This window comes from Miscanthus floridulus, chromosome 9 (assembly GCF_019320115.1).
Source record: "Miscanthus floridulus cultivar M001 chromosome 9, ASM1932011v1, whole genome shotgun sequence".
NCBI classification, from domain to species: domain Eukaryota; kingdom Viridiplantae; phylum Streptophyta; class Magnoliopsida; order Poales; family Poaceae; genus Miscanthus; species Miscanthus floridulus.
The window spans coordinates 15745295-15757281 of NC_089588.1; the positions used below are offsets into that span (position 1 = coordinate 15745295).

Consider the following 11987-nt stretch of genomic DNA (forward strand, 5'->3'; position numbering starts at 1 on the left):
GCAACAGAAGGCGATGTGGGAGATGCAACACTTGCAACATCGTCTAAAGGAAGATGAAACATTTAAAATATGCATCTGAAACACTTGGAAAAACACCTAAAACACTTGAAACCATTGCAAAACACATACGCAACATCCAGATAAAACACTTCCAAACATATGTGTGAAACATATGCAACATCTAGATAAACACACTTACAAAATACGTCTAAAAAACAAATGAAACATTGCGAACAAAAGCTTGCAACATCCGTGTACAACCATTGTAACATATGTAATATCTCGATCTACTTTTGCAACATCTGTATAAAACACTTGCAATATACCTCTAAAGCATCTAAACAATAAAAACAGACGCTTGCACACATGCGCTTTCAAGCACAACATCTACTTGCTGCTTGAGACGAAAATGGAGGCTTGTCAACGCGGAGCTAGACGCCGGCGTGGAGCTCTCGATGCTACGAAGTGTCGCGGAGGTCGCCGGTGTGGAACTCATTGGTGGCACGGACTTCGGTAGGGCCGTGGTAGGCAGATGGAGCGCGGCCACAACGAAAGGCGCGAGTCCGGGCAGGGGTGCGCGGCGCGAGCCGGGCCGGCACCGGCGAGGGCGGAGCCTGTCTCACGAGCAGCGGCATACAGCGCGCAGATCTAGCGGGCGTGACACAGATAGGGGCAGCGCGGATGGGGGCGACACGGGCGGGGTCCGTCCAGACAGACGGACATCCTATCATGAGTATTACCGTAAAAAAACAGCACAAAAATTAGCGCAATATACTAGCAGTCCTCGTGGACTCCTCCACGTCCTAGTCATCATCGTTCATGCATGCACGCATGGCGTCGGTGTCACGCTCATGCAGCAGGGCTTGGGAGTCGAGCGCGTCGATCTATAAATGGCGCGTGGCCGACAACGGGAAAGGCCTGATCCAACTCAGACCACTGGCCTCCAAGGCCTTCCTTGTTGGCCCTTGCTCGCTCGTCCGTACTCCGTAGGCATGCACGCTGCCGACGCCGCCGCCCAGTCCCAGGCGGACGCCGACCTGGCCACGGCCCTGCGCGAGTGCGTGGCCCACGTCGCGGCGGGGCGCTTCGACGGCGGCGCCAACCGCTGCTTCGCGCGCGTGTCGGCGCTCGCCTCCCTCGGCGGCGGAGACCGGCCGCCGCAGCGGCTCGCCAGGATCATGGCCGACGGCCTGGTCCGCCGCCTCATCGGCAGCTTCACCGGCAGGGGCATCAGCGGCGCGCTCATGGACTCGTCGGGCTACTACTTCGACCGGCGGTCCGTCCGGGCGGCCCGCTGCAGCTTCTTTAAGCTCCTGCCCGCGCTCAGGGTCGCCTTTGTCACCATTAACCGGGCCATCCTTGACGCCATGGAGAATGAAAAGGTCATACGGCATAAACCTCAACAACTAGGAAATTGTAACAGCATCACCCTTGTTTTCATCAATACTCCTACCTCAGAATTTCGATCACAGCATTTCACGCCATTTACCTTTGATATCACGATTATCCAAATTTGATCTATCCGTTTCTAACTGACTAACTGTGTCTCTCATAGTCTCATGTGTTTTTTATCTTGAAAACGTGCAGACAATTCGTGCTACATATAGCCAAAGGAACCCAGAGGTTGGGATCAGAGTTAGAAAACCTAGCTTCACTTATCGTACAAATAAAGATTACATATCCTACCTAGAATTTATTCTAGAAGATCATTTTTAACTACGCAATCACTCTTCTCAAGAAATCACTTCTCATAAAAAATTAGTACCAGAAGAAGCTCTTCCGTCCTGAAATATAAGATGTGCACGTTCTCTAAAATTCAAGCTTTATTATCTTTAATCAATAAATTTAGTCTACTCATATGAAAATTTATACTGCAAAAGTGGATATATTGGATTTGTATTTAGAAACAATTTGTAAAGATCAAAGCTTTGTTTCTATAAATTGTATATTGTAAGAGATTAGTGGTCAAAAGTGTGATCTTGAAGACGAACCAAATCAAACCGTGAAGTAACAAATAGGCCATAAGTCATGAAAGCTGTGTTAGTGAAATCTTACATTGTTAGTGTATTATCATCATACATGATATTTAAGATTTTTAGAGTTCATTTAAAATGGATGAGTGTATTTGTTGTTACGGCTACTCTTAATTCTTCTAAAGTGGCCGAGGTTTTGTGGTCCAATTTAATTTGAAGATTCCCTAATGGATAATAACAAATCAGAAACCAAAGAATATCTAATTATTACTCTATTTTAAATTGTAAGTCGTTCTGATTTTTCTAGATACATAGTGTTTACTATATATCTAAACATAATGTCTATCTAGGTGCATAGAAAAACTATGTATCTAGATCAGTTAGAATGACTTATAGTTTGTAACGGATGGATTATTTACAACAACAACAAAAACTACTAGAAGTTAGTAAATAACTCTAGGAATTGCTTAATTTAGACCAAACCCCCCTTGTTTATTTAGGAAAATTCTAAAAGAAAGACAATAATTGTATGTCATTTGAAGAAAAAAAAGACATTAAATAAATCTTGGATGTCTTGTATTGTGTGTGCAGTCACCCCCACAAAATAGACACATATATCCTGAAAAAATATATCATATTCCATGGAACACCATAGCAATATTCATTAGAATTTCAGACAAAAAAATGTCTTCATATATTTAAAACAAGAAGGATGTTCCTTTTATGAATAGTAACATTTACATTTTTCTCCATTTCTTGGCAAATAATAAATTTAAATTTAAATTTTCAAAATGAAACCCCATCCTGAAAAAAATGATTTATTAGCACCAAAAGCGAAAACAAAAGGAACTATATGTACAAGTGAAAGTGCACCTTACTGATTTTCTTGTATTTCTCCTATACGTTACAAAAAAATAAACAAACAATTGTCTTTTCTGTTTGCTAGGTTTACCTTCTGCCAAGTTTTCTCTCTTTTTTTCCCTATATATACATAAAAAAAGTTTTCTCTCTTTTTCTAATTGGATGGAATACATGTACATGAACAACCATTTGCTTTGGTTTCGTTGCATTGATCACAGTTCGTGCACGTAATCGACTTGTCCGGCCCGGTGGCTCACCCCTTGCAATGGCTCAAGCTCATGCGCGCCTTCCACGGCCGCCCGGGGGGAGCGCCGCAGCTCCGCATCACCGTGGTTCACGACGACGGGGCCTTCCTGGCCCAGACGGCGGCGCTCCTCCGCAGGGAAGCCGAGGAGCTGGACATGGCGTTCTCGTTCCACCCCGTCATGGGCCGGCTCGAGACCTTGGAGCTCGGCAACCTCCACCGCACCCTCGCCATACGCTCCGGCGACGCGCGCGCTTTCAGCTCCGCCCTCCAGATGCACCGCCTCCTCGCGGTTGACGACACCCAGACCCAGCAGATAGCGAGCATGGCGCCGCTCCCGCAGCTGGCCGCGCCGGAGGTCGTCAAGACGAGCCTCCTCGATCCCAGCCCGACGACGCCGCTGTCCCCGTTCGCGGCACAGGCGTCGCCGTCGGCGTCGTCGCCGGAGCACCCGCAGCGGGCCGCCGCCGTCGTCCCCCCGCTGGCGGCATTCCTCTCCGCGGTGCGCGCGGTGTCACCCAAGGTGGTGTGCGTGATGGAGCAGGACGCCGGCGACAACGTGGCCGACCTCGCGGCGCGGTTCGAGGAGGCGCTGCACCACTACGCGGCGGTGTTCGAGGCCCTGGACGACGCAGCCGGCGTGGCGCACCGGGCGCGCGAGGAGCGGGCGGCGGTGGAGCGCGTCCTGCTCTGGGAGGAGGTGAAAGACGTGCTGGCGCGGGACGGGTCCGAGCGCCGGGAGCGCCACGAGCGGCTCCACCAGTGGGCCGCGCGCATGGCGGGCGCCGGGTTCGCCGGCGTGCCGCTCAGCTACGTGGCCAAGATGGAGGCGGACGCGGAGCTGCGGAAGTGCGGGCTCAGGGGATACGAGACCAGAGGAGTGGAAGGAGGCTGCCTCCTCCTGTGCCGCAGCGGGTGGCCTCTCTACTCCATCTCCGCGTGGCGGCCATGGCCTTCCCAAGGCTCTGCTTCTTCTGGGAGTGGGAGCAGCAGGCAGCCACAGCTCATGGCGGTGCCCGGGCAGATAGGATCGACATGGACGGCATGGCCGCAGCTACTGCCTCCTCCGGTTGATCACACTCACTGACTCACACGATTCAGTATATACTAAGCTGGTAATCTCATGAACAGACATGTACACCGAATCCACTCTAACAAGCTCTTGTTGTATGTGTATTACCATCCAATGGCGATATAGTACGCCCAGCAAAATCGATTGTATCGCCTGTCTAAAACGCACCAGTGTTCTTGGGCTCTGCAAATCCCTCTCTGATGCAGGTCAGCTTCAGAGGGGTCTGAACTCTGAAACAACAACAGAGGATGAGTCAAATGACAAGGGAATGCTCCAAGCTTCCAACGATGCCACCTTGCAATCGCCCATCTTTTGCAAACCCAGACAACCCGAAGAGAAGAGGCTAATGGTCATCAACATTAGTTAATCCGAGTAGTCAAGAGCACGACTACGGCTCTAACCGGCCCCAGGTGCGCGGGCTCTACCTCGACTGACCTCTGGGGAGCCCCTGGGGGTGGGCTTCGCCTCGCCCGACACCGAGGCCGCGGGCTCCGCCTCGACCGACCCCTAGGTCGCAAACTCCGCCTTGCCCGACCTCTAGAGGCGGGCTCTGTCTCGTCCGACACCGAGACCGCGGGCTCTGCCTCGCCCGACCCGAGGCCGTGGGTTCCGCCTCGCCCAATCTCTAGGGGCGGACTCCACCTCGCCCGACCCCGAGGCCGCGGGCTCCGCCTCGCCCGATCCCGAGGCCGCGGACTCCGTCTCGCCCGACCCCGAGGCCACGGGCTCCGCCTCGCCCGATCCCGAGGCCGCGGGCTCCGTCTCGCCCGACGGGGTCCCATACCGCCACCAAGGCGCCAACCACTCCATGTCCAGGCGTATGGGCCTCGGTCAAAACTCTGACACCAGGGAAGAGATCGGCACGCCCCGATGTAACTCGCGGCCACGACGGGCCATACCCGAGGATTCACATCAGGTACAACGTCGGACGTACCGGTGCTGTTCTACCTAACCCTCGTACGAACACTGACAGACGTGTCAGTTCACCGCGACGTCCGCCAAGACGCAGCCTGTTCGCTGGTTGGTTTTAGCCAGCCCAAACCAGCCAGCCAACAGTGTTTTCCTCTCACAACAAACCAGCACCAGCCAGCTCAAACCAGCTCAGAAATCAACCAGCGAACAGGCCCACGAAGTGGAGCGCCATGACCGGCAGACGATGCCTGCGCATGGCGCCAGTGACGGATAGGGCCGCGACGTGGAGCCATCCATGTTGACATTTACAGGGTCGACGGGACCCACATGAAGGATAAGAAGGACCCAGCGATCCTGAAGGACTTCCTGTCTCTCTCGTTCTTCTCCTTTTCTCCGCTGTAACTCGTGCTTTCCCTTGGCCTATAAAAAGGAAAGCAGGGCATCCTATGAAGAGGATCGATTCAGGCCAGACCTGATCGAACCATCACGATCCCATCGAACCTCGAACCAATCGGAACACAACACAAGCACAAGGTTGAGCAGCAACCAAGCTCTCGGCACCCGTTCATTTCTTCCATCAGAGACTTGGGATCTGTCCCTCTCTCGCCCGTTTGTAACCCCTACTGCGAACTTTCACTGCTAGTAATACGAGCAGCAGCGACGAACTAGACGTAGGGACATTCTGCCCGAACTAGTATAAACCTCGTATCCTCTAAGCACACCATCCGAGCCAGACGCGTAATACTAGAAATTTACTCATTGGTGGTAACTTGAAACATGTCCTCTCTGTTCTATTCTTGATCTAGCATATATCTGGATGACCTGAGGTCATGAAGCTTTTTTTATAACCAATTTTCAGTTGTCGGACGCATCCTCCAAACGAGACCATGCCACTTTCAGAAATTCAGACAGTCACACTCGCCCACAGGATGGTTGGATGTTTCTTGTACACATTCAGACAGAAATGTGAAATGAAAGGACTCTTGATCACAAGTAGTCTTGTTGCTTCAGATGATCCCAATGGCGAAGATGAATTCTAGGAGAATAATTGCAAGCTGCATAGTTGTTCCACCAAGATGCCAATAATAGAACCACTGAGGTTTGATTTTTTTTTTAAGCAAACACTAGGGAGATCCCCTACTGGGTTTTCATTGAAAGCAAGCGTTATTTACAAAAGCAGACTAAAGGGACAGGAAAGAAAACTTAAAAGAAAAGGTACACGAAAGCATTTAGCCCTGATTTTATCAAAAGGAAGTAATTCTTGTTTCCTCGCAGGATTGTCCTGGCAAAGTCAGACTTGAAAATTTCCTTGCAGAGCAACTGTTGGTGTCAAATTCTGGAAGATGAAGGTTGTTTCTTATTGTCCAAATACTCCAGCAAAGCAAGATAATAGTCTTCATGAAAAAAAGGAACCGGCAACTGAGATTTGAAGCCCTCCAAAATAACATAAGGATGATCAGTGTTGACTGGAACCTGCAGACAGTGAGAGTTGCCTGACCTAGCGCTATCCAGGCTAGCTGCCAGATGTGGACGGGGATGCAGCCCAAGATGAATGGTAGCTAGGCCCAATCTGTGCCAGGCCGAGCTGGCTTCTTGTTTGGTTTGGAGCTGGCTTCTTGTTTGGTTTGCTACAGTCCGGGCTTGCTTGCAAGAACTTGTGCAAGTCGGACATGTTTGGTTGCCTGGTTGGATGGAGGTGTTGCTACCATAAGTTGGGTTGTGGTTTTCTCAAAAAAAAAAAAAGGTTGTGGTGACTTCACCGCCAGCTGCTACATTCTAGAAAACGGCTAAATTCCACACAATGATGATAACAATTTTGCATTGGAATAATATTAGTTCGATAAACATTCCAAGTTAACAAATATTGCAACATTAGTTTGAAAGCGAGTCTATTATTTAATTGTCTTACCAATCCATTACATAGGCTAACTAACTTAGATACTAGTTTATCATGTAAACCAGAACAACAATGACCAGCTATGATCACAACATATTAGAGCAGCTCCAATGTGATTGGAAACCGAACCGTGAGGAGAGAGAAGTAGCAGTATGGTTCGATTTTAACGCTGGAGCTAGCGAACCGTGTACATCGATTTCTCAAATCGGCTGTTGCTAGCGAACCGTGTACATAAATTTCTCAAATTAGCTGTTCGTTTCAGTTCGAACCAAGGGAATAAACAACGCACAAAATAAGATGCGGGAAACAAGGGGAGCAGAGAGAATGATGCCGTTGTGAATTGATGACTTTGCTCCAATTATTATTTACTACAATATGGAACCCATCAATCGATCGAACTCTACACAAGAGAGCCACCGAACCGTAATAAAAATCGATTTTGCAGGGCCCACAGCTTCCTGGAATCGAACTCCACACTGGAGCTGCCCTTAGCCATCTTCTTCTTAGCTACTCCATGACCACTTTGATCCTGATATAGATATTGGCTCCTCTTGAGATAAACATTAAGCTAACACACAACTTGCTTCATCTTCAACGGTTTTGCTAGCCGTTTAGAAAGCAAGCCACTTGAGCATGACATTCTAACCAATGGAGCTGTGCGGAAGGACCTGATCGGGAGTTGGTGCAGTGAGTGTGCTTGCTACTTCCTAATACAGTGGGTGTGCAAGTCAAAACCGTACGCAGCAAGACAGATGGCGTGGCACATCATCCTTGAACTGAAGGGCTGCTTGGATTGTGCCTGCCGAGAAATGTGTTGCTTGGGAAATCCTCATCATGAGTGAGCGTTGAGGAGAGTAAATGCTCCTAGTGAGCAGGTCTAGCCACACGTCATGGGTGCAGCACAGGAAATGGATCAATCTTGTGTGCATCTAGTGTTTTGCTTCTTGTCTTACAAGAGAAGGAAAGGGAAGCTTCGTGAGCTTCAGTTCAGCGGAGAGAGAAGCAGCTCCAGTTCAGTCGCTTGCTCCTTGCGCATGAGAGAGGGAAGAAAACCAAAGAAAAAAAGGTAAGAGAGGGAGAGAGTGAGATTAGAGAGGAGATCTTACACTAGATCAAGAATGATTTGTCCCTAAGGTTGTGAAGCTTCAGATCCACATCCTTTGTGCCTATGATCTGAGTTCCATCATTATTTGGTGAGGTCTTTCCACTCACTAAGTAGCAGTTCCAAATCTTATTGTTGTTGTTCAAGATCTGCTGTATCTTGATGTATGGTTGCCTCTAGTGCTATCTAGAGATGGACTTGTTGTAATCCCACAAGCATATAGTGGAAGAAGATTTGGCTGGCTTGGTCCTATGGTTTTTACCCCGATTTGGGGGGGGGGGGGGGGTGTTCACGTTAAATCTGGTGTCTTGCTGTTTATGCGATTCTAGTTGCAACTAGTTGTGACTAGATGGAAGTAATATGCCGCAACTAGTTGTGCTTGCTGTTGATGCTGTTGTGATCAGTTGCAATCAGCTGCAACTGGGTTGATGTGATAACAACTGATTGGGATCAGTTGTGACTGCTGCTATTTCCTCCACATATACGTGTGATGCATATGTTTCCTTCTGTGAATAGGTGATGACCCTAGGCTGATTTCGCATTGTAGTGAAATTAAGCGCTTCCACTGTCAATAGCAAGTGTGTTAGTGTGGTTATCCCAACACAATGCATGGCCAGTCAAGCAATCCTGGCCACAAGCATCCAAAATTGGATGCCTAGGAGCTATCTGTGGCCCAGGCAAGTTTGTGAAGCTTCAAACCAAACATGCCCTAAGAGCTGAGACAAATCTATGTGGGGATGGGTAACTACAGCGGCGTCAGCTGGCAATTTCTTTTTTTTTTCGAATAATAAAACTAGAGCCAATAAGAAAAAGGCACGGACATTCTAGCGTCAACAACATCCAAAAAGAGAACCCAATTAAGTTTTTATCGGCAACAAATATAGGCCAAGTTCTTCCCTTGTAAAAAAATTATATTAATTTTCATTCACCCTCCTCTCGTCGTCATTCTGGTCCTTCATTGTGTCCCACAACATGGTACATTATCTTCGATCTAGTTCTATTATCCATGCATGCATGACTTGTACGCCCATTATTCATGCTAGCGTGATACACGACCACCGTAGGACCACCAAGCGTGATACACGACCGCTGTAGGACCACCAAGTCGTGATCCTCGCTACTTGGTGTTATCATGCGTCCATGCATGAAATCGATCAACACAGACCAGGAGACATCCGCTGGATTTTTCTTTTTTTTAATCTTTTTTATTCAACATTTTAATAATAATCACCCCTAACAAATTTTTACGGATCTAACCCCCAAATAACGTTGTCATGCCAAATACATTGGCGCGACAACATCTGCTACGTTAGACGGCGTTTTCGATGTGGAAAACACTATCATGCCACTCCCGCCCGCTCGCGTGACAATATTATTCTGTCACGGCACCAGGAGTGGCGTGACAAAACTGAATCTTTAAAAAATTATAACTCTTTGATACAACATTGAATTAAGATGAATTTTATATAAAAATTGTAGCTCTCGATGAGATCTACAACTTTATAGTTTTGAGTTTTTTTATTTGAGGATGTTAAGGTGCTCAAAAAATACAATATTTTAGGAGCATAATAACCACGTACTGGTACTTATCGTATTAGAAAACAATATCTTTTTTGTATTTTGTCAAATAAAGATATTTTTTACATGAAAGTTATAGCTCTCAATGAGATCTAAAACTTTGTAGTATTGAGTTTTAACATTTGGAGTCGTTAAAATGCTAAAAAAATAATATAAAATTTTAGTAGCATAATAATCGTGTACTAGCGCTTGTCGCATTAGTGGTAGAGCTAAGCTTTATTATGTTAATAAGTAGGGGAGAAATGGGAAGTAATAAAGGAGAGTGGAGAAGTGGATTCTAAGGTCTCGTTTGGATGCTATTGAATTTACCTCAATCCACATATGTGTTGCGGTGGATCAGGATGTAAGTTAGTTTAAATTCCACTCCAATACATCCCAACACATATGGATTAATGTGAATCCGATTACATCTAAATAAGGCCTAAATTTGTTTCTGGTGGCACGAGCGAGTCATCCTTGTTCACACGAGAATCTGTACGATGAATTATTTCACCAGAAATGTATAATTGGTGGTCAAGGTGGTCCAAATTAAAGGCAAATGTGTCGATCCTTAGCTTGCTTGCATTGCATCCACAAGGTAAGCAACAAATGAACGATGGCAATGCGCGTATTCAATGAAACACAGGTGATCACGAAGCCTATTTATAACGGAGGCAGTCAGGCAGAGATCGATATCCTCATCTCACTGAAGCCCGCACCAGAGGTAGAGCTAGAGCTAGCTACAATGCAATAAGACAGGACAGCAATGGCGGCGGCCGGGGGGGAAGAAGAAGATGCTGGCCACCCTGGTGGGGTGCAACTACGCCGGCAAGGAGGGCTTCGAGCTGCAGGGCTGCATCAACGACGTCCACGCCATGAGCGCCGTCCTCCTCGACCGCTTCGGCTTCGCGCCCGCCGACGTCACCGTGCTCACCGACGACGACCCCAAGAAGCTCCTGACCCGCGACGCCATCAAAGGCGCGCTGGATGAAATGGTGAAGCACGCGCTGCCCGGGGACGTTCTCTTCTTCCACTTCAGCGGCCACGGCATGCGCACCGACTTCGCCGACGGCCCTGGCGGCTGCGCCGACGAGGTCATCGTGTCCTGCGACCTCAAGATCATCACAGATCCCGGAAGCACTCCCATGGCACGTCGTCGTCGTCGTTTCGTTTCTGACCTCTGACTGAGTACTGACATGCTTGCTTGCACGCACGCACGCGACGTCGGTGGTCGTTACGGCAGACCTGTACTTCCGGGAGCTGGTGCACCGCGTGCCGGCGGGCGCCACCTTCACCATGGTGTCCGACTCGTGCCAGAGCGCGGCGGCCTCATCGACCAGGATAAGGAGCAGATCGGCCCAGCCGCTGCCGCCAACCCTCACCTCAATGCCGGCGCGCGTGCTTGCGGGCTCCTCCCGTACTCCGTGGTGCTCGGCCACCTGTCGGCCGCGTCGGGCCTGGGCGCGTCGCCTCACATCGCCGACCACCTCGTGGCGCTATTCGGCGACGACGCCAGCGCCAAGTTCCACGCCAACACCGACGACGCCAACGCCACGCGCACCGACGACGCCAACGCCGACGCTGGGATCCTACTGAGCGGGTGCCAGAAGGACGAGCAGTCGGCGGAAGTGCGAGGGGACGGCGGCAAGGTGTACGGGGCGTTCACCGAGGCGCTGCAGGCCGTGCTGGCGGCGCACCCGGCACTGATGAGTAACCGGGAGGTGGTGCGCCGTGCCAGGGAGGTGCTGAGCCTGAGCGAGCAGCGGAACCCGCAGCACCCCTGCCTCTACTGCAGCGACGCCAACGCCGACGCGCCGTTCCTGGGGCAGCAGGACACCAAAGCCAAGAGCAACTGAGCAAGGAGCCAAGGAGGCGGCCGCCATGCCCACGCTCTTATTATTATTTTATTTTATTATTAGTAGTAAAGAACTAGCGTGTGGCGTGTGCTTAGTATTATTTATTGTATTAATAACTACGTGTGCATGTACGGGTAAAGAAATAGGGGAAGAAATTGTATGCAATAAATCTCTAGCAAAAGGTATAAATAATTTTTTTTCTCGAATACGTAAAAGATTTGTGTATCATTGTATTAAGTAGAAGAGTTTAAACATACAGACAACGCGCTTCTATCGAGCGCCAAAGAAGATCGATCGAAAACAACCATGGCTAAACCATCCTGGCAAACGACTAGCTTTTCAAAAAATATTTGTTTTTAAACAAATACCTAACTTTTCAACTTGCTTCTCAGAAGAAATTTTTTAATCCATTACTTTAAACTGGAGTGTCATGTGAATGTGATGGCAAAAAGAAAAAGAAAAAAAGAAAAAACAAACAGTACAAGACAAAGGTGTTTGTTTGCCCATACCGCC

General features: G+C 48.9%; 1 protein-coding gene and 1 pseudogene across 1 annotated transcript; both read left to right on the forward strand.

The window, feature by feature from the left end:
• The first annotated feature begins 3112 nt into the window (after positions 1-3112).
• On the forward strand, positions 3113-4165 carry LOC136481423 (scarecrow-like protein 3). The gene has a single exon (XM_066478771.1). It carries the CDS (start codon positions 3113-3115, stop codon positions 4163-4165), a length of 1053 nt encoding a protein of 350 aa, XP_066334868.1.
• Positions 4166-10234: 6069 nt separating this feature from the next.
• LOC136479321 (metacaspase-9-like) lies at positions 10235-11634 on the forward strand (annotated as a pseudogene).
• Positions 11635-11987: the final 353 nt, after the last annotated feature.